Consider the following 27,488-nt stretch of genomic DNA (forward strand, 5'->3'; position numbering starts at 1 on the left):
TTTTTGGGCATTTTTATATGTTTGTGGCACTGTAATGGGGCATTATATGTATGTGGCACTGTACAACATGATAAAAATAGGGTTATGACATTTTTGCGCATGTGCCTTCGGCGCGCATGATAGTGGCTCTTACCTTTGACTACAGATCTTTTCTGGCTCTTTGCCTCTGACTGGTTGGCCACCCCTGATATAGAGCCTTGTGTCAGATTATCGTATAAAGTCTACATCATTATTATAGACCAATTAACACTCCACGTAGGCCTAGATGTCAACCATGGCACTCCAAATCAACAAGACAACTACAAAAACTCACACGAAAACTTGAACGTCAGTGGCGTAAATCTCGTATTTCAAGTGACTTCCTCACATATAAGACAGTCTACCATTCTTATAAAAATGCCCTGGACACTGCCAAACAAACATATTTCCAAACTCTTATCTCTGCTCAAGCCTCTAACCCCAAACGACTCTTTAATACATTTAAATCACTTCTGAATCCTCCCGCACCTACCCCACCAGCCACTATCAAGGCACAGGATCTTGCTTCCTACTTCAAGGAGAAGATTGATAAGATCCGAGATGAAATGGTATGCTCTTCGGCAGCCAGTGACCTGCTCCGTTCTTTACCTGAACCCTCTGGCACTCTCTCTTCATTTGATCCCACAAATGAAGATGAAGTATCATCACTCTTCTCATCCTGCTTCTCTACTACCTCTCCTCTTGATCCTTTACCCTCACAAATAAGTAAAGCTCTGTCTCTGGTGCTCATCCCTACCTTAACTAACATCTGTAATCTCTCTCTCTCTACTGGTATTTTTCCTTCACTCTTCAAGCATGCAGTGATTACTCCCATTTTAAAAAAACATAATTCTGACCCTAATGCTCTCTCAAACTACCGCCCTATCTCTCAGCTCCCTTGTCTCTCTAAGCTACTTGAGAGACTTGCCTACACTCGACTCACACACTTTCTTAACTCATACACTTTGTTGGACCCACTTCAGTCAGGCTTCCGTTCCCAACATTCCACAGAGACGGCACTGACTAAAGTGGTTAATGATTTGGTCACTACGAAGTCTAAAGGCCACTACTCACTACTTATTCTTCTAGATCTATCTGCTGCATTTGACACTGTAGACCACTCTCTTCTCATACACACACTACAATCCCTAGGTCTTAAAGACACAGCCCTTTCTTGGTTCCTATCGTACCTATCTAATCGCTCCTTCAGTGTTCGCTTCTCTGAATCTACCTCCTCTTCGCTACCTCTTTCAGTTGGAGTACCGCAAGGCTCAGTCTTGGGTCCTCTGCTTTTCTCTATCTATACCTCATCTCTTGGTAAACTAATCAGCTCTTTTGGTTTTCAGTATCATCTGTACGCAGATGATACTCAAATCTACCTATCCTCCCCTGACTTGTCCCTATCTGTACTGGACCGTGTCACTGAATGCCTTTCTGCCATCTCATCCTGGATGATATCTCGCCACCTCAAACTTAATATTTCAAAGACAGAGTTAATTATATTTCCACCGGCCAATAGCAGGTACCAACCTGATATCTCTATCACTGTTGAAAACTCGACTATCTACCCTACCCCACAAGCTCGCTGCCTAGGTGTCATCCTTGACTCTGATCTGTCCTTTGTTCCCCACATTCAATCTGTCTCAAGATCATGTTACATGCATCTAAAAAACATATCCAAAATACGACCATACCTTACACAGGACACTGCTAAAACTCTAATCCACGCTCTCATTATCTCCCGCATTGATTATTGCAATAGTCTCCTAACTGGTCTTCCCAAAACAAGACTCTCACCACTACAATCCATTCTGAATGCAGCGGCGAGGCTTATCTTCCTCGCTAGACGTTCATCGTCTGCAGATCCACTCTGTCAGTCCCTCCATTGGTTACCTGTACTCTATCGCATTCAATATAAAATACTTTTACTCACACACAAGGCCATTAACCAAACTACACCAACGTACATCACTTCGCTTATCACAAAATATCTCCCAACCCGACCTCTGCGTTCTTCACAAGACCTGCGTCTCTCATCCACACTCATTACTCGCTCCCACTCACGACTGCAGGACTTTCATCGGGCTGCACCCACCCTGTGGAATGCCCTGCCACGCACAATAAGACTCTCCTCTAGTCTCCAAACCTTCAAGCGTTCCCTCAAAACTCACCTCTTTAGGCAAGCGTATCAAATTCCTGAACCGCCCACATAAGTTTCATAAACCTTCCTATCAAATGACATCCACTCTGTACAGTCCACACATATCCTCACATGTCTTCTCATTCTATGCAATAGATAGCACCTTTCCTTGTGTACATATGCCTATTTCCCTATAGATTGTAAGCTTGCGAGCAGGGCCTTCCTACCTCTATGACTGTTATCACCCAGTTTGTTATTGTTATTTCAAATTGTAAAGCGCAACGGAATTTGCTGCGCTATATAAGAAACTGTTAATAAATAAATAAATAAATAAATTAAAAAAAGTGAGGCTAATGCAGAGTGGGTACTATGTCAGTTTGCATGTTTTATCTTGTGTGTTTTTCTTTCTGTGCAAGTGCAGAAAGAAAAAATAAGCATATGCCGGTTGAAAATCTGCATGCACATGACACTTACACCCACCTGCACCTGAAGAGGTGGGACTGGGCAGGTAAGGGGCTTACTAGCATAGGCCAAATATATTAAAGGCCAATGCAGTTCATACAGACCTGCAAAAACATGTATTTACATCTATTAGGAGACATTTCCTTTGCACCCGATAAGGACTGATATGCACATATGTTGCCGATCTAGAGCTGTACCAACCATAACGTGTACGGCTCTGTATATGGCCAAAAATATGGTATATTTCAGTGTTTTTATTATTCATTTTTATTTTTTGAATTCATGATCATTTTAGGATTCACCCTGCATCAACCACAATGTCTTGATGTAGCAGACTACTGTGTGACTGCAATGTTTTTAAGCATTATATAATTTGGTCACACTGAAATAGATTCGGCATCGACGATCAGTGATCCATCAGTGGATCATGAAAAAACAGAATATTAAAGTTCCCCGACTTCACAATGCACACTGACTTTGACCTATGTGTTAATTTTTTTGGTATAGAACCTCTAGGTTAAGTACAAGGAAAACATTTGATGGCAATGGTAAGGCTTTATACAGATATTTTGATAAATACAGATCGAATTCTGGCAACGAGAAATGTATCTGCAGTACAGGTTTTCTGAAATCCCAAAGGTTTAACATTTCTCTATATTATGGGGTACAACTATTCTAACACATCACATGCAGCTGCTAAGTAGACAATAAGCATCACCTTACCTGAATACCTCCAAATAACTGGAGCAAGGATGTAAAAGTAAACACAAAAAAATATAAAATAAACCCCAAATCTACCAAAACAACTCAAGTATGCAAATATGCCTTAAAATTCACTGAAGAAATTAAAAGAGCAACATAAAAAATGTAAATCATTTCAGACACATACATACACTCAATAATAAAAACCCTGATAGACAGACTGTCAACACATACACAACAGTACATGCCAAATTCTGAACTGAAAATAGTATAATTTATTGTGTTGGGTATGGCATACTGGCTGTTAGGATGCCGGCCCCCCTGACTGCCAAAATAACCCTAACCCTCCCTCTGACCCACCCTTCCTGCAGCTTAACCCTAATCCTCCTGCCCCGCAACCTAACCCTCCCTAGCATACTTAGGTTCGGAATTCCGGAGCTGGCACTCTTGACAGGTGTTGGGATTCTGGCACTGGTCCCCTGACTGCTGGGAGCCCATCCGTTGGGATGCCCACTACATCTTAATTCATTAGTGCACAAGGTATAATATATACCGTGAGATACAGTGGAGTTCACGTATAAAACACACCCGATGTGCACACCACTAATAGCCTTAATTTTAGACCACCTAGCACACCAAGATTTGCACAGCATTAAAACATGTAGAAGTGGAAATATATGAAAAGCACTATTCAAAAGTGTAACTGTTACATCAAAAGTAGTTTCCTACTGCTCTAGTTTCACTCTTTTCAGTTATATAAACTTCTACAATTGTTCTAAAATGCTGCCTGATTTATACTCATTTAAGGCTTAAATGAGTCATAAGAGAGATGGCATATGAGGATTGAGTTTACTGTGGGATCTCTGTTTGTGTGAAGCTCTTTATTACATAGCGTACACAGAGTGCGCTTTGAAATGTACTTCCCCACTTACATACAACATGGAGATACAAAACAGATTCTGCTAAAATTATAGGACACCTTGGGGTATATTCAATTAAGGTCGAAACTGCCGTCTTGTCAAAAAGACGGCAGGTTTCGACTTTTTCAGGTTGGAAGGGGTTCCGACCTATTCAGTCCCGAGCATTTTTATTCGACAAGTCGGGGAATTCGACTTGTCGAATAGTACGTGAATTGGCGGTATAGCTGCCGATTCGAGTACTTCTGAGGGAAGCGGGGCCAAATTCGACAGGCCCCCATATCCAACCATCTCAGTTCGACTTAAAAAAAAGGCGAACTGAGATGTGGGACCCAGGGGAGGAGGGGGGAGGGGCCGCAGGGAGACGGGGAACAGTCACGGGCAGACGGAGTAGAGCAGCGCTACAGCACAGCGCTGCAGGAGGATGTGTCATAGCCGCCGCTCACAGCAGCGTCCACCCAGCTCCAGCAAGTGAGGTCCCGCTTGCTGGAGCCGGGTGAACGCTGCCGTGAGGTCTGGCGGCGGTGCCCCATCCTTCTGCAGCGCTGCTGTCCCCCGTCTGCCCGCGGCTTTCCCCCCTCTCCGGTCCCTCATCTCAATTCGACTTTTTTATAGTCGAATTGAGATGGGCATTGAATAGCCCTTGTCGGATCCATTCCGAAAAATGCATGTCGGAATGGATCAGACCTTAATTGAATATACCCCCTTAGCTCTGAGAGCTAGAGAAAAATTAAAATCCTTTTCCAAGGCCAGCAACACCCCTACAATTAGTCCTCTCCAGTCATTTCAACAGTCTCACTACGCCAAAGGAAATCTTGTTCTGCAATGCTCTGAAAAACACTTATCACCTCTCTAGCAAGATTGCTACACATCCCAACTCCTCCTGCCTCTGTGCAAATACTTCCAAATTGCTCCATAAAAACATGTGCATTGGCAGAAATCTATTTGAACATTACTGCCTCACAGCATTGAGGCCATGGGGCAGACTAAACGGACCAAGTGGTTCTTATCTGCCATCAAATTCTGTTTAGATTCCCACCACGTCCCTGTGTGGAGTTTGTATATTCTCCCCCTGCTTGCGTGGGTCTCCTTTGGTTTTTCCCACAATACAAAAATATATTGGTAGGTTAATAGGCTCCAGAATTTCTTTCACCCTAGTGTGTGTGCCTGTACATGTGTTTAGGACAGACTGGATGGGCAAGTGGTTCTTATCTGCCATCAAATGTTATGTTTCTATGGTGTGCATTTTGTAATTCAGCACAAAATTCTGTTTTTATTCCACTTTTCTCATGAAGCATGTACTTGCATTAGAGATAGATAGCTGCTATTTTTTCAGTAGCGCAGCATACATGGTAAAGTGCTATTTGGGTTGATTAACTTACTAGCCATCCCTAGTGGGTTCCATAGAGCTTGTTCTAAATGATATACAACGCTGGAGCCTTCGACACTTTTGCATCCGGATATTCCTCTGCTACGTGCAGTTCTCATTGTGCCCATCTGCCGCTGGTTTCCACTTGTATGCTGCAATGACATGTTGCCGGTGTAAGGCTTCTTGAGACATGCACACTTCTAGCAGCGGTTGCTGGGTTGCTCCCGGATCCACGCTTCTGAGGTGGGCTGTGATTGGTCGGAACCTGGGCGTCAGCGAAGTGTTCCATTTTATTATCTCCTTGGCTCCATCTATTTACCCATTCAGATGACTACCGATGTTGTTGTCATGTTCAACTAGCGAGATTGCTTGTACGCCACACTAGAATACCGTTTATGTATATTATAAATTTATACACACACACATACCACTATAAAGGGACGCACTTTCATTCATACGTGATTAACTTCTTTACCTCTATTACTTCTGCTGGGTGACTGGAATACAGGGGGTAATTCCAAGTTGATCGCAGCAGGAATTTAGTTAGCAACTGCGCAAAACCATGTGCACTGCAGGGGGGGCAGATATAACATGTGCAGAGAGAGTTAGATTTGGGTGGGTTATTTTATTTCTGTGCAGGGTAAATAGTGGCTGCTTTATTTTTACACTGCAAATTAGATTGCAGATTAAACACACCACACCCAAATCTAACTCTCTCTGCAAATGTTATATCTGCCTCCCCTGCAGTGCACATGGTTTTGCCCGGGTGTAGTACGGCTGACCGGCGGTCTCCTGACCGCCGGTCAGCTTACCGACGCCGGGATCCCGGCAGCATACCGACGCCGGGATCCCGGCGGGGAGGGGCGAGTGCAGCAAGCCCCTTGCGGGCTCGCTGCGCTCGCCACGCTGCGGGCTCGGTGGCGACCTGCGGTCGCCACGGGTTCTATTCCCACTCTGTGGGTGTCGTGGACACCCACGAGTGGAAATAGTCCCTGTTGGTCGGCATGCCGACAATCGGGACAGTGACCCGTCGGGCTGGTGGAGGAGGTCATGTGACTGTCGGTCAGCTGACCGGCGGTCACATGAATACCACCCGTTTTGCCCAGTTGCTAACTAAATTCCTGCTGCGATCAACTTGGAATTACCTCCACAATGCAAAGATAACTTGGACTTGCAACTTTGTCCACAGCATATTTAACAACTTCTGCAGACGCTATCTTTACAGTGGTTATACTTAAGCTGGGTATACACTGGCAGATATCTTGGCCATTCGAGTGAACAACCGATATATCGCAAGCCCGACGGCAGGTGTGTATCTCCGATATGCCAGTGAATTACGTTGTTCACAGACGTATTACATCGGCTGTGCATCGCAGCTAATGCCCTGGCTGAGTGTACAGAACCCAGATAAGCTCAAACCAAGTCTACTTTAAAGTACAAACATATTATTGTACAGTTCTTAAGCAGTCTTTAATTACTGCAGTATCATTGTACATACATATATATTTTGGAACCCACACACACATTAAAAATATATTATTACCAATGCGGATTGTGTTTTTTCCTTTCAGTCCATTTCGTAAAGTGGCAACTCTTCTCATTTTTGACCCTTCCTTTGGAGATGGAGATGTAAACCATTTGAACTGTAGGAAACAGTACATTAGAATACACATAAATAAACTGGGCTATATCAATAAAGTTTAATTTAGCAAAAAGGCGCCATAAATTCAACAGCAGCTGATAAACAAGGAAACCATTAAATAAAACAAAATCGATATGAAGGTCCAAGCCATGTAAGGACACTTGTGCGTAAATACAGGTCATGTGCAAGTTCGCAGAGCTGGTATGATTCATCAGTACAAGACATTCACAAATCATACCAATCATGTAACAATCACACAGTTAGAGACAGCACAAAGTATGCACAGTATGCAAATGGTTAGATGTGAGGAGACAGACCTGAAACAATGTTCAGAGGTCCCTGTTCATGAAAGCTTACAGTTCTCTTCACCGTTGATCGCGGTACTAACACCAGATTTCACCAAGTTTGAGACCCATTGTACTAATGTTCTTTTGCATACCCCCTGCACTCACTGAGCTAGTGTTGCATACTTGTGGGAGAGTTAGTGATGCACGTTAGGGATTGTTTTCTCGGTGGATTCATGTTTGTCCTGCAGACTGGTGGATCTGGCTGGCGTGCAACACAGACTGTTGCTTGCTTGTTCTGGTTCTTGTTGGAACTATGAAAACTGCCTGCTGTTTGAGGACCATACTCCTGGTTATACTGGGGCATCTACTTTTTTTACCCCTGGGCACTGGAATTTAGCCTTGTGAGGATATCCATTTTCTTAGTGTGGGGAGCGCCCATTCATTGTGCTTGGCAAAGAACCATACCCTGGGTGCTGTCATTGTTGGTAAAACTCTGACCTACTCTGTGGTGACCGCAGTCTCCTGTCCTCTTAGTGTCAGCCACCCTGCATTCCTGGATGTTCTTGTGCCTGCAACCTACTGTATGCTATGGAGAAAACATCAATAATGTCGCAGCCATGGCTAAATTGCAAAGCTATGCCCATTCCTCCACTCCTACTGCATTCACTGAGGGGTGATCCCCAGGGCTCTTCTAAGCACCTAACTGACTGCCACAGATTATTGAGGAAAGTTCCTACCTGAGGACACCTTGCAGCAGGTTTTGGATGCTGCATCAGCAAGAAACTGGTCAAAGAGTGTACAGGGCAAGTAAAGTCAGATCTTTCCTTCATATATCATATCAAATCTTGCAACGGGTTGGTGAAGCTAAAGCCTGCATTTCCACCATGGAGGACCTTATCTGACCTTTAAAAGCACAGGTTGGTTTGTGTGCAGCAGACACTTCAGAGAACCTCCAGTGCCTGTTCACACAGTTGCAGGTTACCCATGGGGAGTGGTCTTTTTTGGTTATAATGTCATTCAATGCTGCTATAGCTTTTGACTCAATGGAGTGCCCCTTTCTGTGGGGGACCATGCAATGTTTCAGTATTGGTCCAAGCTTCATTAGATAGCTTAAGTTGTCGTATTTCACTCCTAAAGTCCAGATCTCATTAATAGCTTTATTTCTTCCTCCTTTGCACAGGGATGCCCCCATGACCTGCTTTATTCACTATAGTTACTGGACCTTTAGCTTGCTCATTACACACCCACCAGTGCATTAAAAGGTATAACATTGGGTCACTGAACAGATACTTTGCACTATGGGGTCATTCAGAGTTGATCGTAGCGCACAGCTACGTTCATTCACACGGACATGCGGGAGAACGCCTAGCACAGGGCTATCCCGCCCCGCATGTCAGTGCCACCCCCCCGCGCAGAAGTGCAAAGGCATCGCACAGCGGCGATGCCTTTGCACTTCAAGAGTAGCTCCCGACCAGCGCAGCTTTAGCGTGCTGGCCGGAAGCTACTCGTCGCTCCCCGGCCCGCAGCAGCTGTGTGTGATTTCACGCAGCCGCCGCGGCCCGCCCCCCCAACGGTCGGAATGGTCGGAACTCACAGCGCAGTTCCAACCCGATCGTTGTGCTGCGAGAAACTGCAGCGAGCGATTGGGTCGGAATGTCCCCCTATATGCAGATGATTTATTTTTTTGTCTGATATTCACTCATCTTTACCAGATGTCCTTCAGTTAATTACCCAATTTGTTAATTATTTGGGACTTACACACTTCTAACTGGGACAAGTTTTACATACTCAGGTCATTCTCCTGCCCCTCAGGACTTTACTGCCCTGAATATACACCCACAAATTGAATACTCAAGGTTGAGTCACGAGCAAGGCATTAGCTTTCCCTCACTCTCACTGGGCGTATCAATCTAGTCAAAATGGTTGTGCAGCCAATGCTCCTGAATGCATTGCAATATTCTCCTGCTTTTATCCTACTACAAATCTTTCATAAAATATTCTCTCTGGTCTGGATGGATCGCCGAGCACAAATACAGCATAATGGGGGTAATTTAATTGAGGGAGAAGGGTGCGAATACCTGTTGCCGCAGCGCTTAAATACTGGCAATGGCACCATTTGCCCAACCTAACCTCGAATATGCACAAAAGTGCTCACTACCCTATTGAGTGGCAAACAGTTTTGTGCGAGATTGGGCTGCCGTAAAGTGAGGCTACTGCCGCACTGATACAGCTGGGCGGACAGATTTGCTGGAATTGTATTCCCCCCCCCCCCCCAATGTCCTTAAACTGTCCCAAGTAGCAGGAGACCTGGCACTGTCACACTTTCACTTCTATTATTATGCAGGACAGCTAGCTCATTTGCAGTCCTGGGTGCGTGATGCTGGTAACAAAGCATTGTTTACTTTGATGGTGGTGCAGGTTGACTTAAGTCATACTCTTCTCCAGGCATTATTGGGCAGTAGTACAGAATACCCCTTTAAGAGAGTTCTATCTACACACAGCTCATGTTGTACCCTCTCCTGCGAATCAGATGTGGGCCTTCTAGAAGATGAGGTGTGCAGCCTGGAGCCCTTCCCACTGCTTTGATTCGATTTCAATGAATCAGTTGTTAATCTTCCATAGAACTTATCTTACTCCTAAACAGCTCTGTAAACTTGGGGGTTGTTCCACTTCCAGTGCTCTCAATGCACTGTTTAGCTCTTACTCTAGGACTGTCCTGACATTCATGTCTTCTGGACCAGGATGAACAGAGTAATCTCGTCTACAGGCATTCCCATACTTATTAACACCAAGGGGTAAATGTAAGTGGGTGCGAGAAGCCGGAGGTGCGGGAGTTTGCGCGAGAATGCCCATATTTTTAAAGTGGCAATCATTTCCAAGGCAAAACCAGCCTGGTTTTGCCTTGTAAATAATTGCCGTTTTAAAAATACAGGCATTCTTACACAAACTCTTGCACCTTCGTCTTCTCGCACCCTATTACATCATTTACCCCCAATAGGCTGTATACTGTGAGTTTTGGCTGAAGACCTATTGGACGAATATACTGTACTAGGCAAAACATCTTTAATACCTGCACATTTGCTAAAATCTGTTTCTGAAATGACCCAACAGGCCCTAGTTTAGAAGAATAGGTTTCTCTTATTAACAAAAAGGCTATGTATATAGCTAGGAAAATGGATACTAAATTTGATCATATCTGGAATAAGTGGCTACTGTCCCAGGGGGGTACTCAAGGAGCGATCGCTGCTTAAAATCTAAACGGCCGTATTCACGGCACGATTTGGGGAGAGATGTGTGCTGAGCGGTTCGCTCTGCACACATCTCTCCCCCTGCTCAGCACAGCGCGATGCGTGCTGAGAGTCCGGGGGGAGAGCTAATTTCACCCAGCGGGTGAATTGAGCGACCTGCTAGATTGGCCTGCATGCAGGCTAATCTATCACCAGCGATAGCATTGTGCGGGGCTGCGCATCGCTATCGCTGTAGGGGGTACACACGAAGTGATCGCTGCTTAAAATCTAAGCAATCTAGTCAGATTGTTTAGATTTTAAGCAGCGATCACTCCGTGAGTACCCCCCTTAAGCAATCTGACTAGATTGCTTAGATTTTAAGCAGTGATCACTCCGTGTGTACCCCTCACAGCGATAGCGATGCGCAACCCTGCGCATCGCTGGTGCTAGATTGGCCTGCATGCAGGCCAATCTAGAAGGTCGCTCACTTCACCTGCTGGGTAAAATTGGGGCCCCCCTGTCTCCCCCCGCACGCTCAGCATACATCTCTCCTCTAATCGTGCCGTGAATACGGCCTATTTGACCCTCCTCATTCGCCTTATTGTGTCCGTGATCGCCCTGGGTGCTCGCTTTCTCTTCATGGGTTATAGCTGTTAGGGAGGAGTCCCTCCTCTATTTCTTCTTCCTATGGCATTTATGTTTGTATTTTTTGTGTAACGTGGCTGCAGCACTCATGGGACCTACACAATCACATTCATACTTGAAATTATATTTTTTTAACTGTTTTTATTGATTTATGTGTATATGATATGTGTTACAATATTTGAGTCTATGGGGACAATACAACTGTGTGCAATTTTCTTCTCCCATGAGCTATATGCCCGATTTGTGGATTGTTGCATACAAAAATCAGCAAGTCCAGGGTGAGTTCGGGCCCCTCTGCTCATAACTGAATTGACACCTTTACTTGGATACTTGTCATGTCACGTGCTTTGATATCTACATTTTTGTGTGTTCATTTGTGATATTCATCATTATTTTCTGTACTATATTATGCTATGTATCTGTTAAGCGCCTTGAGTCCTATTGGAGAAAGAGCGCTATATAAATAAAATTATTATTATTAATTATTATCATATTGCTATGGTAGTGTGTTGCTGTTTTTTGCAATTTTTATTCAAACGCAGTATTTTTACATGTGGAGCTACTGGTTTCAGCAAGCGGAGACAATCATTAACTGCCTAGGCATGCCGGCACTTTAACAACTACTGAGAACTGTAATGACACATAGGTTCCAATAATTCTGCAAAGTACAGTGCTAAAATTCCTTTACTTGAAATAAAAATTCACTCAAGTCATCTTACTATAGTTACCACATGCTTAAATCTTAGGGATCTTTTTACCTCCTATGTTACTTCTTTATTCTTCTTTGCAAACCAGTTGTTAAAAATGAAAAAAACAAAAAACAATTTACTACCAAGAAAGACCCAACATGATTGACAGGTCGTGAGCCTATGTGAAGGTAACCCAATAACTGCAAATATAGAGCCTGATACAGATTTGGAAATATAGTTATGATGCTCTCAAACCGCATGCATGAAAACAATGCAGAAATCTGCCCTCATACTGTACAGAGCTCTACGTCACACACTATGTATATGCTTGGTTTGCCACTAGGTAATATCAGTGTGCACTAGAATCTCCATTATACTAAGTGCAAATGATACACCTAGAAACTGATCTTTGCTGATATGGAAATGCCCTATAAGTCCAGGAAAAGATATTCAATCCTAGTGCAAATGCTAATGAAATGAGTACAAGTCTGCATCGCATGTACCTGCCTAAGCTCAGTTCTGGAAAACATTATTTCAAAATGCTTTACAGTGTAATTTGAAATCATACCTCTTTATTTGTCCCATGAGCATTCAATAGAACCCTTTCAATAACAGTCTTCAACAATGAATGGTCTGCAAAGAAAAATAGGATTTTATACCTACCGGTAAATCCTTTTCTCTTAGTCCGTAGAGGATGCTGGGGACTCCAAAAGGACCATGGGGTATAGACGGGATCCGCAGGAGACATGGGCACTTTAAGACTTTAATGGGCGTGAACTGGCTCCTCCCTCTATGCCCCTCCTCCAGACCTCAGTTATAGGAACTGTGCCCAGAGGAGACGGACAGTACGAGGAAAAGGATTTTGTTAAACTAAGGGTGAGATACATACCAGCTCACACCACAACACACCATACAACATGGCTTTCAACCAAAACCAGGTAACAGCGTGAACCAAAGAGATCAGCAACAGGCTGACCTTAACCGAAACACAACCTTTGTGTAACAATAGCAATAACCATTAACAAGTACTGCAGAAAAAAAGTCCGCAATGGGACGGGCGCCCAGCATCCTCTACGGACTAAGAAAAAAGGATTTACCGGTAGGTATTAAAATCCTATTTTCTCCTTCGTCCTAGAGGATGCTGGGGACTTCAAAAGGACCATGGGGTTTATACCAAAGCTCCAAACTGGGCGGGAGAGTGTGGATGACTCTGCAGCACCGATTGAGCAAACATGAGGTCCTCATCAGCCAGGGTATCAAACTTGTAGAATTTTGCAAAAGTGTTTGAACCCGACCAAGTAGCTGCTCGGCAAAGCTGTAATGCCGAGACGCCTCGGGCAGCCACCCAAGATGAGCCCACCTTCCTAGTGGAATGGGCTTTCACCGATTTCGGTACCGGCAATCCAGCCGTAGAATGAGCCTGCTGAATCGTATTACAGATCCAGCATGCAATAGTCTGCTTAGAAGCAGGAGCGCCAACCTTGTTGGCCGCATACAGGACAAACAGCGCCTCTGTTTTCCTAACACGAGCCGTTCTGGCTACATACATTTTCAAAACTCTGACTACATCAAGAGACTTGGAATCAGCCAAGGCTTCAGTAGCCACAGGCACCGCAATAGGTTGGTTCATGTGAAACGAAGAAACCACCTTTGGCAGAAATTGTTGACGAGTTCTCAACTCTGCTCTATCCTCATGGAAAACCAGATAGGGGCTTTTGTGAGACAAAGCCGCCAATTCAGACACCCGCCTTGCGGACGCCAAGGCCAATAGCATGACCACCTTTCAAGTGAGAAATTTCAACTCTACTTCCTGTTAAGGTTCAAACCAATGTGACGTAAGGAACTGTAACACCACATTAAGGTCCCATGGCGCCACAGGGGGCACAAACGGAGGTTGGATGTGTAGCACGCCCTTCACGAAGGTCTGCACTTCTGGAAGTGATGATCATTCTTTTTAAAAGAAAATCGATAAGGCCGAAATCTGCACTTTAATGGAGCCTAATTTTAGGCCCGCATCCCCACCTGCTTGCAAAAAATGGAGAAAATTACTCAGCTGAAAATCCTCCGTAGGAACCTTCTTGGATTCACACCAAGACACATATTTTCTCCAAATACGTGATAATGCTTCGCCGTTACCTCCTTTCTAGCTTTGAGTAGAGTGGGTATGACTTCCCCGGGAATACCCTTCCTAGCTAGGATTTGGCGTTCAACCGCCATGCCGTCAAACGCAACCGCAGTAAGTCCTGGAACACACACGGCCCTTGCTGTAACAGATCCTCTCTGAGAGGAAGAGGCCAGGGATCTCCTGTGAGTAATTCCTGAAGATCCGGATACCAGGCCCTCCGTGGCCAATCTGGAACAACGAGTATCGTCCGAACTCTTGTTCTCCTTATGATCCTTAATACCTTTGGGATGAGTGGAAACGGAGGGAACACATAGACCGACTGAAACACCCACGGTGTCACTAGTGCGTCCACTGCTATTGCTTGAGGGTCCCTCGACCTGGAACAATATGTCTGAAGCTTCTTGTTGAGGCGAGACGCCATCATGTCTATTTGAGGAAGTCCCCAACAACTTGCCACTTCTGCAAAGACCTCCTGATGAAGAAACCAATCTCCTGGATGGAGATCGTGTCTGCTGAGGAAGTCTGCTTCCCAGTTGTCCACTCCTGGAATGAAGACCGCTGACAGAGCGCTTGCATGTTTTTCCGCCCAGCGAAGAATCTTGGTGGCCTCCGCCATCGCCGCTCTGCTCTTCGTTCTGCCCTGGCGGTTTACTGAAACGTTCTTGCATGGAACCTGCCAAAAGGAATGGCCTCGTAGGCCGCCACCATTTTCCCCAGCACTCGAGTGCAGTGATGAATCGAAACTCTTGGCGGTTTCAGAAGTTCCTTGACCATGTTCTGGATTTCCTGAGCTTTTTCCAACGGGAGAAAGATCCTCTGCAGGTCGGTGTCCAGAATCATGCTCAAAAACGATAGCCGAGTTGTCGGAATCAACAGCGACTTTTGTAAATTTAGGAGCCAGCCATGCTGCTGCAGGATCTGCAGGGAGAGCGCAACGCCTTTCAGCAACTGCTCCTGAGATCTCACCTTTATCAGGAGATCGTCCAAGTACCGGATAATTGTGACCCCTTGCTTGCGCAGGAGCACCATCATTTCCGCCATTACCTTGGTGAAAATCCTCGGGGCCGTGGAAAGACCAAACGGCAACGTCTGAAATTGGTAGTGACATTCCTGAACAGCGAACCTCAGGTACGCCTGGTGAGGAGGATATATGGGGACATGTAGGTACGCATCCTTTATGTCGACCGACACCATAAAATCCCCCCCTTCCAGACTGGAGATCAGTGCTCGGTTGAGGGATTTTAAGTTCAGAATCGGTCTGACCGAACCATCCGGCTTCGGGACCACAAACAGGGTTGAATAAAACCCGTCTCCCCGTTGTGACGGGGGTACCGTGACAATGACTTGCTGTTGACACAGCTTTTGTATTGCAGCATGTACTACCTCTCTCTCTGGAAGAGAAACTGGTAAGGCCGATTTGAAAAATCGGTGCGGAGGCATGTCTTGGAATTCCAGCTTGTATCCTTGGGTCACAATATCCAGCACCCAAGGATCTAGGTCCGAGCGAACCCAGACCTGACTGAAGAGTTGAAGACGTGCCCCCACCGGGTGCGGACTCCCGCAGCGGAGCCCCAGCGTCATGCGGTGGACTTGGTTGAAGCCGGGAGGACTTCTGTTCCTGGGAGCTTGCCCCAGCCGGGGATTTTTTACCTCTTCCCTTACCTCTGGCCGCGAGGAAGGAAGAACCACGTCCTTTTCTGAACTTATGCGACCAAAAGGACTGCATCTGGTACTGAGGTGTTTTCTTTTGCTGTGGAGGGACAAAAGGCAAAAAGGAAGACTTACCCGCGGTAGCTGTGGAAACCAGGTCCGCGAGGCCCTCACAAAACAAAACTTCACCTTTGTAGGGCAGAGCCTCCATAGCCTTCTTAGAGTCAGCATCACCATTCCATTGATGAGCCCACAACGCCCTCCTAGCCGAGATTGTCATGGCATTGGCCATTGATCCCAAGATGCCAATATCCCTCGCAGCGTCCCTTAAATAAACCGCTGCGTCCCTGATGTGACCCAGGGTCAAAGCTACGCTGTCCCTATCCAGGGTGTCCATGTCAGATAACAAGTTATCTGCCCACTTTTCAATAGCGCTACTCACCCATGCCGATGCCACGGCCGGCCTGAGTAGCGTGCCGGTAGTAACATAAATAGATTTTAAGGTAGTTTCCTGTTTACGATCCGCAGGATCCTTAAGGGCTGCCGTGTCAGGGGACGGTAGCGCCACCTTCTTGGACAAACGTGCCAGGGCTTTGTCCACTGTGGGTGATGATTCCCACCGTAATCTATCCGGCGAGGGGAAAGGATACTCCATAGCAATTCTCCTGGGAATCTGCAGTCTCTTGTCAGGAGACTCCCAAGCCTTTTCAAAAAAAGAGCGTTCAATTCATGAGAGGGAGGAAACATTACCTCAGGCTTCTTTCCCTTAAACATACAGACCCTTGTGTCAGAGACAGTGGGGTCTTCCGTGATATGTAACACATCTTTAATAGCCACAATCATGTACTGAATACTCTTAAGCCACTTTAGGATGTAACTTGGCATCATTATAGTCGACAATGGAGTCGGAATCCGTGTCAGTATCAGTGTCTGCTACCTGGGTAAATGGACGTTTCTGAGACCCTGAGGGGGCCTGAAAACCTCACCCATGGATTGTCTCCATGCTTGGTTCTGAGACTCAGAATTGTCTAGCCTCTTATGCAGCCACACTTGCATTTAAAACTTTCCACATATCTACCCAATCAGCAGTCGGCGGTGCCGACGGAGTCACTCCCACATTCTGTTCTGCTCCCTCTCCAGCCTCCTCCTGGGAAAAGCATTAAATTTCAGACATGTCGACACACACGTACTGACACCCCCAAACACACTGGGCTATAGGGGACAGACCCCCAGTAAGGTCCTTCAGAGAGACAGAAAGGGAGTTTTCCAGCTCACACCCAGCGCCCCACCGGTCTGTAGGAATTAACCAATGCCCCAGACCTGTAAGCACTTTCTATATAACAGTAATCAACACCAAATTGCCGTGCCCCCCTCCCCCTCGTTTTGTGCACCCTGTTACTTGTGGTAGCAGTGAAGGGCCAGGAGCAGCGTCTCTGCAGCTGTGCTGTGGAGAAAATGGCGCTGGTTTGAGCTGAGGAGGAAGCCTCACCCCCTATATGGCGCGCTTCGGTCCCGCGGTTTTTATACTGGCGGGGGTCCCTATACATTGCCTGGGCAATGTATATACATATAGCCAGGTTAAATATGAGGTTTTATTGCTGCCCAGGGTGCCCCCCCTGCGCCCTGCACCCATGTAGTGCCGCTTGTGTAAGGGAGCAATGGCGCGCAGCGCGACCGCTGCGCGGTACCTCCTGGAAGATCTGAATTCTTCTGCCGCCTTTGAAGTCTTCTTGCTTCTTTACTCACCCGGCTTCTCTCTTCAGGCTCTGTGAGAGGGACGGCGGCGCGGCTCCGGGAACGAACAGCTAGGCGCACCAAGTGATCAGATCCTCTGGAGCTAATGGTGTCCAGTAGCCTAAGAAGCAGAGCCTTTGAACTCACAGAAGTAGGTCTGCTTCTCTCCCCTCAGTCCCACGAAGCAGGGAGCCTGTAGCCAGCAGTGCTCCCTGAAAATAAGAAACCTAACAAAAGTCTTTTCTAGAGAAACTCTGTAGAGCTCCCCTAGTGTGCAACCAGTCTCCTCTGGGCACATAATCTAACTGAGGTCTTGAGGAGGGGCATAGAGGGAGGAGCCAGTTCACGCCCATTACAGTCTTAAAGTGCCCATGTCTCCTGCGGATCCCGTCTATACGCCCATGGTCCTTTTGGAGTCCCCAGCATCCCCTAGGACGAAGTAGAAAACAAGTTTGATTATCTTATTTTTATCAAGGAAACATGCAAGCTGAAATAGCGGCACATTATAGTCAATACACTTCTTTGGTCACATATTCACTATGGATTAGCTAATTGTTTACATTATTGGATGGATTCTGAACCCAATTCCGTACCAATCTGTAACAATGTATAACACAGGCAATACTATATTGGTTACAAAAAGAGAGAAAATCAGTTTCTTTAAAAAATTATACTCTGCAACAAAACTATTAACTATGGGCCTAATTCTGAACTGATCGCTCCTCTGCGAATTTGCAAAGGTTTACGATCAGATAGTCGCCGCCCAGCCAGACTGAAAATCCATACCCCCGTGCAAGTCTGCGTACACCTTTAGAAATTCTCTGCGAGTGCCGGTCAGCTGCAAATCCATTCGCAACTCACTCGCCATCTAATGATTTTTCCAGTCTATGCAGTCTGTGCGTAGACCAGGACCTACTCCTACAGGCAGATCGGGGCCAGAGCGGACGTCACACACCCTCCCTGAAAACATTTGGGAACTCCTGCGTTTTTACTGAAACTCCCAGAAAACGTCCAATTACTAACCCCGAACGTTGGCTTCCTGTCTATCAACTTGCGTATGCTTCGCAATCAAATAAGATGCTGGATTTTTTCGCAGTTTCGCCTTGCGTGTACGCACTATGATCCGTATGCATGTGCAGTCAATCAATAATCAGCCGCCTTGCAAATTTGCACAACAGTGATCATGTCTGAATAGGGCGCTATACGGCCTAGACAGAAGACAATGGCTTGGCTATATTAGTGTTATACTTCAAGTCAAGGGAAATTGAGAGAAGGTTCAGAGGATACAAAGTACCAAGGCCTATTAGTTATACCCCTTTCACACCGCACAAATAACCCGGTATCGATCCGGCATATTGCAGGGTTGACACAGGTCAGCGTGCGGTGTGAAAGCGCCATAGCTGAAATCCCGGGTCGCCTGACCCGGCAATACAACCCGGGAATAAAGCATTGTTATTCCCGGGTTGAATACTGGGTCAATGGCAGCGTAAACGGGCTCCCGGGTCGCACCCGTTCACTACAACTGGGACAGGCGGCGCGGAGAAGATCTCATCTCCCACCGCCGCCTCCGCCCCCGCTGCAGGCTCCACCCCTCGACACTATAGCTTCTGCATAGGGTCCTGGTATTCATAAGGAGGCAATAGCCACACCTCCTTGTACTGGGACCTGCCAGATCTCTTGGCAGCCCTGATTCTAGTTCTGACGTTTGTATTTTGTCTCCTGAAGAGCCATTTTTAAATGATACTACCTGAATAGCAAAGCATTCTAATTGCATGAGCGTGCATATAACCTTGCACCCTGGGCATTCTTACTGAATAGCTAAGCAACATCATGTTTTTATTCATTGGTTATGCATTCTTCTGAGGAACACATCATGAAGTCATGCATCTAGACTACTTATAAAGCACAACAGGTGGATTGAATGTTAAGCATAAGAAACATGCGGTTCTTCACTTTTGCAAGACACAGCTAAAAGCTACAAGAAACCTTCACAGAGCTCCGAGAATGACATAACAATTCCATACCAATCAGTGGGTTTTTTCTTACATCCAAGACCATCAGAGTTGTATTGGTTTGCAGGGCATGGAGAAAGGCTTTTGCCCCCTCATTGGATATTCCACACTGCCGCATATCTAGTGCTAGAAGAAAAAAATAATTATCACTTTGGAATGTAAGGACAGTTGGTCTGAACTCATACTTGCCTACTTTTGAAGGGAGATTGTGAAAGTAACACCTATCAGTGTGTTCTGCTACATCTAATGCTAGCCATACATCAGGACGATATTGTTCCAACCAGCCAACTTGTTGGTTGGTTGGAACGATAATCTGGCAGTGTGTGAGAGCAAACGATAATCAGCCGTTGGCTCCCACACGCTGAAAAGCGTCCAGAAACCTGTTTGATTTTCCCAACTAATCGTTCAGTTGTAGGGGGAACTTTCCCCCCAACTGAACGATAAGTAGGCAGACACTTGCCAGCAGTATCTTCCTGCTTCTGTCACCATCACTGCCGGTCCAGGATCCCCGGCAGCTGCAGCACTGTGGAGCGGGAACCGGGAGGAAGTTCAGGGGCAGCTGGGGCAGTTCATCACTTCTGCCGGGCTGCCCCTTTCACACAGGGACTCTCAGCAGTCGCAGCAGGAAGAAGTGGTACAGGAGCCTGCTGCCAGGCTTCCCCTGTCAACCCGGTCGCAGTAGAGCGAGTTGAGGATCAGCAGAGATAGTGCTGCATCCCTGACACCTGTTGAACGTGATGCCCCCTTCCCCCGTTGGCACCCGCGATCGCCCCCCCATCCCCCAGCATCACCGCTGGGAGGGTCCAACCGCCCGCCGCGGTCCCGCTCCAGCTGCAGGGTCCAGGGGCCACCTCACTACAGTCATCCAGGTCCAGGTCCTGCATAGCGGTGACGGCAGCAGCGGTGGGTCTGCATCCGACATCCAGGAGCAGCAGCTGCAATGTTGCCCGACTCTCCCCGTGTCAAGGCTTAGATGATCGCCTTTCTCTAAACGGACAGCACATTCCTGAAGGTCTCAGTACAGCGCACAATCTCCACAGCTCCACACTTATTTGAAGTCCCTATTATTTCAGTACCGGGAGTGGTAACTAATTATCTATTCTCTACCCCTATTTTAGCTTACCTAACTTAAAGCTAATTGCATGCACTTACATTTATATTTTAAACAATGTCTTTATCATTATCATTTTTTCTCAACTCCTTATAGTGCCTATATTTTTGGTATATTTAATACATGTCATATCTACATTTTCATGACACAATTATTTATATTACAAATGAACCGAATGTTTCATTAACCATTTACCTGGTCTCCTACTCACAGTTTGGCTTCAGTAATCCAGGTTACGCATATTGAAACAGTTCTTGTGAAATATGCAAGCTACAACTGTATTCCTCGGTCTAGTTCCATGAGATTTTAGAGGCAGTACTGCCAGTGTAATATAATAATCTTTGAATACACACATTGACTATTATTGTACTGTATCTCTGTAAATTGACAACCTGGTTTCTGTTTCATAAACTGGCTACAATATTTCAGGTTATACATACTGTAGCAACTTTCATGAAATATACTAACTTTGGCTACAATTGTATTCTCTCTCTAATTCCATGAGACCTGAGCACTAATACTGCATTTTTGGTATAGTAATTTTTGTGTACATGCGTTTTGGCTACTATTTTTTTAAATATTCAAACAGGCAGACACTGTCCGCCTACTTCTGTGACATCACAAGTTGGACAGAAGTTGGCTGGTCTATTAAAAAAAGTTTGCTGGTTGGCTGGTCTGATGAAAAGTTGGTTAGATGTGTGGGGCACTGTTTTAGTTGGGCTGATAAGTTGGACGTTTGGAGAAAAGTTGGTCTGATGAATGGCTAGCATAAAAGACGTGTCATAAAAATGACTGACTTCCAAATGTAAACGAGCCCCAAAGTTAGTATGATCTACTTGTTGAAGAAAAGACACTGATACTTTGCAGGATGTGTTTGTGTATTGTATCTTACAAGAGGTTCCATATACTGTAAGTGGCCACGAGAAACCTTATTTAAAATGCATGTAGACATAAGGGCCGATTTGGGGAGAGATGTATGCTAAGCGAACCGCTCAGCACACATCTCTCCCCCCGCTCAGCACAGCGTGATGAGCGTGCGGGGGGAGACGAGGGGCCGCTCATTTCACCCAGCGGGTGAAATGATCAACCTGCTAGATTGAGCCTGCATGCAGGCCAATCTAGCACCAGCGATAGCGATGCGCGGGGCTGCATATCGCTATCGCTGTGAGGGGTACACACAGAGAGATCATGCTTAAAATCTAAGCAATCTAGTCAGATTGCATAGATTTTAAGCAGCGATCGCTCCAGGAGTACCCCCTATAGGGACCATTGGGGCAGATGTATTAAGCCTGGAGAAGGGATAAAGCAGTGATAAGCGCATGGTGATAACGCACCAGCCAGTCAGCTCCTGTCATTTTTCAAATCCATAATGATTGGCTGGTGCGTTATCACCTTGCGCTTATCACTGGTTTATCACTTCTTTATCCCTTCTCAGGGTTAATACATCAACCCCATTGTGCCTTATAACTAATGCAGGGAAATGGCACTGATTATCCTATTTGATTGTATTTATCTCTGATTTCTTTTTTATCCACAAGAATGTAACAGCTGCATAATGGGGATAAGGTGCACTCGGGGAGAATGCTGGTCTATTTAGGGAGTCAGAAAGATTGCTGCTATTTCAGGGAGTCTTATGCAGAATGCAGGAGGGTAGGCAACTACGTCTGAACTGTGACCCCCTCCCATCTGTGTCAGAGATGCACAGGAGAGAGCAAGAGGCAGTGATAGAGAATTACAGGGGAGAGGGAAATGGAGAGAGAGAGGAGGGGGTGAAAGAGCAAGTGGGGTGGCGGGCAGGGATGTGCGCAGAGCTAAATGGCTCAGGAGGCACTGGCTAGCTCCAGAGCCAGATTTACACGCAATGTATGAGCCAAAGGGTGCATGCGGGCATTATACACAGGTGCAGCAGTATAAACTCATGGAAATTTGGTGAGATGTGCTGAAAAGATAGACAGGTGAGGCACTGCATCACCTGCTATAGACTTTTTACTCCAGAGTTTTGGCTATAAAAATGATTAGAATATACAGTATATCGCCAAGGCACATTTACAATACATTAATTTGCAAGAATGCAAATTTGCTGGGTGATCATATCACACAACCCATTAAGAACCTAGCAATCTGGTGGACCATTATGTAACAGGTAGCATCTATCCTTGTGTATCAATGCCTATTTCCCTATAGATTGTAAGCTTGCGAGCAGGGCCTTCCTACCTCTATGTCTGTTTTTACCCAGTTTTGTATTATTACTGTTGTTCTAATTGTAACGCAACGGAATATGCTGCGCTATATAAGAAACAGCTAATAAATAAATAATAATAAATAAGAATGACATTAAAAAGAGGTCATAAATCAAGAAGTGTTCCCCTTTTACTCTCACAAATTTAGTAGCAGTAGCATAACTGCAATATTTTACTTTCACATACCTTTTAACCAAAGGTCCTCTTCAAGCGCTTCAGCGAATGCCTTTGCTCCCTGGTCACCGACAAGGGTATTGCAGTTTATGGAGATTCGCCGCAATCCAGTCATGCAGTCAAGGTCAGGCCTTCTATAGCGAAGGCTCTCTGGCCAGGCTTCATTGTGCCTCCTGGTTGCCTGATGCTTACAAAGAAATAAATGCATAACACAAATGATTATCTTAAAGTCTCCCCAATGCCTGTGTTTTGCAAAAGAGCAGCAAATTCTACATTCTCAAAATTGAGCAACCAACTAAGAATTTTCAGGTAGGAAACTGACAGCACAACTTAATGTGTAGAGGGGGTTTGATAAGCACACAATTTTAATTGCTAAGATCCCCCAAACCGGGTGCTATGGGCCACTTGCAGGGGTGCCATAAAATGATTTATGGCCAATGTAACAGGCAAAACCAGTGTCCACCACTACATAGCTGAACCTAGGATGCCAGGTAAACACAATTTATTTGGCCTAGGGGTGGCGTAAAAAATAAATAAAATGCTGATACTCTAGGACACCATGATGTAAGAAAGGTTGGGAACAACTGGCTTAGACTATGTAATTCATTTTATGTCGTATTTATCTTGGTTTTATTGGTGTAAAGTAGGGTAAAAATGCACTTAAATGCTGTTCTGCAATTTGTTATTTTCACTAAATACATCCTGTTACTAAATTAGGAATTAATGTGACTATCGAAAATGGTTTAAAAAGGTATATATTTTGGTTTTTTTTTCATGTTTTATTGTATTTTTTTATATTGGCACCCAAGCTCCTTTATTTCTTTAACTAACTGTGCCAGATAAAGTATAATACATACGGGGTGATCTTCTGTATGCCGAATGTCGGGATCCCGGCGCACAGTATACCGGCGCCGGAATCCCGACACCCAGCATACCGACAACTATTCTCCCTCATGGGGGTCCACGACCCCCCTGGAGGGAGAATAAAATAGTGTGGCGCGCCTATGTGCCCGTAGCGTGGGGAGCGCAGCGAGCCCACAAGGGGCTCCTTTGCGCTCGCCACGCTGTCGGTATGCCGGCGGTCGGGCTCCCGGCGCCGGTATGCTGGTCGCCGGGAGCCCGAGTGCCGGCATACCATACTACACCCTACATACGCATTCCCCTTAACTTTTCAGCAGATTGAAACGCAACACAGACTGAAAGGTTCAAGACCAGGTCAGATACATACACCCAGTCAGGACAGAGTCCTCAAACAGGATTTTTCCTGCATAAATTATAAAAACAGTCGGAGGTGTGTAGGTGGCAATAGTGGCATACTATCTTTCTCTAAAACAGAAAAAAAACGGTGGTGGGGGGGGGACGTAAATGATATAGCCTATGAACTGCGCCCATGAGCAGGTTCCTGGTGAGTCCGATTGATGTGTTAAAGTAGCAATCTTAAAGTAATGCTAATTTAAAACATTGGGCAGACTAGCCATGAACCGCTGTTGCCTGTAGTTTGCAGGCTTTTACATGTACCTCATAGAGTTGCGGATGCACCTCTTTCCTGCTCCAAGTCATATTTTTATGGTTCTTGGGCATTACCAAATCCCCAGTTAATGTCTCTTTAACCCTTTATCGATGTTGTTACCAAATGGCTACAACTATGTCAGGAGTTTTTTCATGTCATCTCGCCGTAAATCTGAACCACAACGGTTTTGTTGCCAAATGGCTACTCTTACAGCGCTGTGGGGGTAAAACATTTGTGTTTTTTTTTTTTTGCATGATCTCATTAATCCAGGATTAAGGACCCACGGGTCCGAAACGCGTTGGAAAGCGACTGCAGGAGGATCCGACATCAGATTACGTCATTCAACCCGCGCCCACGGGTGTGATAAAGCTAAATATTTATCGTATATAAAACACTTTAAGAGGTCTAAGAACACTGTACGCTATCTACGTAAGAAGTACCGTAAGGGTACGCAAGTTGTGTAGCGATCGCTCAACCGTAGTCGAGACGCTCAAGCGTCACGTTCGCTTACGGCCCAGTGATCACAGGCAGGCACGCTATTGGCTGCCGACTAACGTAATGATTCGCTATAGCGTAGCGTACGCTCGGGACCACGAGGAGATCACCAGCGGTGCAGACGCTTACAACGTTTAAACCTTTATATCTATACCTTTAACAATGAGATACACAGTATACCTTGGCTTAGGGTCCAAAACCTATTATATGTATTTTAACTATTATACTTGCAAAAGGAATCACAGTACAAATGATACACTACAATATAACATAAACCAACTAACCAGATAACTACACTGGAAATACAATACAATACAATTAAAGGAAAATACGAGAGAAAGAGTAGAGAGAGAGAGAGATGGCTCACAGTAAGACAATATGATTACGGAGAAAACTTACGCACAAGGGGAACGATCGCATGCGCCTCGATATCCAGCTCCCGATTATCAGCAATGAGAACCGTTGATGAGAGTGAATCTGGATATGGTCGGCCTGCCTATTTATGCCCCACACACAATACAATTCAATGGTCCCTACAATCTCATTGTCCATTGGACACAGGAATTCGGCTTCGCATTATAACAAAAGGTCATAGGTTGATTCATACAGGTGGGCTGTGACTGTTTCCAACTGTTCAGGTGGGTGGGATACTGGGTTTCCCGCCGCATGACTAAGTAAGAACAAATAATAGTAAATGGACATAAACTTCTTATGTCCATAACTATTCGCACGAGCGATTAATCCGCTCCAAACCAACACCGGAATATTGCTATTTAAATACTCTTCCGATGGGTACCAAACACTACTGTATGACCCCTGTTAGACCCTTCGTACAATACAAAGAGGAATCTCTCCGTTCAGGAACATGCTATGTTAACCAAACTTTCAGAATCTATCAAAGGGACCATGATCTATAAAATACCTTATTAGTGAAAATATGTAACGATTGAGTCGCACGCTACGACTACACAAACTTTACCGTAAATACGCATACCGAGCACCAGCGGGTGCACGCAACAGCGGGTATGCGCACTCACGGGAGAGCGCACGCATGCGCAGCGCGGACCTGAATGAGGTGCAAATATGGCAGTGTGCATAGAGATATTTTTCTGACTTTGACAGTCCACCCTTTGGCAGTCAATAATAACTGCCACCTTCTAAAACATTTCAAAAGGAGAAAAATATATGTCAGGGGTTAATTCATTTCCATGGTTGGGTAAGGGAGGAGAGAGGAGTAGGTGTGAAGAGGGTATGACCTAGTGAGATAGCAGAAGCATGTGTGTATGAGTCCATGTTTGGGGGGTCATGTATCATCGTGCCGTACGTGTTGTAAATAGTGATGAGCGAGGTTCGGTTTTACTCGGTTTTACTCGGTTCTCAAAACGGCATCTTATTGGCTATCCAAAACACGTGACATCCGTGAGCCAATAAGATGCCGGTTTGAGAACCGAGTAAAACCAAGTAAAACCGAATCCGCTCATCACTAGTTGTAAATCAAGCTTCGAGGTATTGCGAAGTATACATTTGAATTCCTTCTTATCCCGTGGTACGGGTCTGTGGATGGGCTGTCAAACTTTACCGAGCTCTTTTCGGATTTTGAACAAAATGGGGAGCACATTTTAGTTGATGATACATGAATGGGGGAATATGTGATTGCTGATATCTGTGCCTGTATTCCCTATACTATGTGTGTCATTACCTGAGGGTTGTAGAAATGAAGAAAAGACATAATTACGGTAAATGCGGTGGTATTCTATGTCAGGTTAATGTACATCTGTCGGTTGAAGTTTTGTTCGGTATCAGTTGAAAGTCGTCTTCTTTGCGCTGTGTTGCCCATTAGGTGTGAGCAAAAAGCTTTGTCAATGCCATTAGATTTACAAAAAATGTTGGGCTAGCGTAAGTTTAAGAATTCTAGGGAAACTGGGGATCCATGGCAAAGTTCATCAAATGTCCGTATCTACAGTGATCAAAACTTCTTCTTTGGTCAATCCGTTGTCTGTATAGCGTCTCGTCAACTTCCTCGTCCAAGGGGGTCTTTTTATCTTGGAGAAAAGCAGAAAAACAGGTGAAAGAAACGGACCGTATAATCGCATTTTCATTACATCATTGTTTCTATCATTGGGTCATAAATCAAATCCAGGTTAATTACAGTTTCCTCACTCCTCAAACTCATTACCCTGGTACGATGTTTGCACTTCATTAAAGCCTGACCGCATCTAAATATCAATCCAATCGATATGACAACACCTAAGATACATAGGAGAAACTTCCCAACATCCATTATGACTCCTTGAGCCCAGTCTCCCAAACCGGAGAACCAATTTCGCGGGTTCAACCAT

At 45.4% G+C, this 27,488-nt stretch overlaps 1 protein-coding gene across 1 annotated transcript in view; it reads right to left on the reverse strand.

Moving 5' to 3' along the window:
* Positions 1-27,488, reverse strand: part of CEP78 (centrosomal protein 78) — a 239,311-nt gene that overhangs the window by 82,979 nt on the left and 128,844 nt on the right. Inside the window, exons 6-9 of the mRNA XM_063913831.1 lie at positions 23,157-23,331; positions 19,632-19,745; positions 12,667-12,731; positions 7,152-7,251 (exon numbers count right to left, since the gene is read on the reverse strand). Coding sequence (XP_063769901.1) covers positions 7,152-7,251; positions 12,667-12,731; positions 19,632-19,745; positions 23,157-23,331 — 454 coding nt within the window. The remainder of the gene's footprint in view (positions 1-7,151; positions 7,252-12,666; positions 12,732-19,631; positions 19,746-23,156; positions 23,332-27,488) is intronic.

Source organism: Pseudophryne corroboree, chromosome 1 (assembly GCF_028390025.1).
Source record: "Pseudophryne corroboree isolate aPseCor3 chromosome 1, aPseCor3.hap2, whole genome shotgun sequence".
NCBI lineage: Eukaryota > Metazoa > Chordata > Amphibia > Anura > Myobatrachidae > Pseudophryne > Pseudophryne corroboree.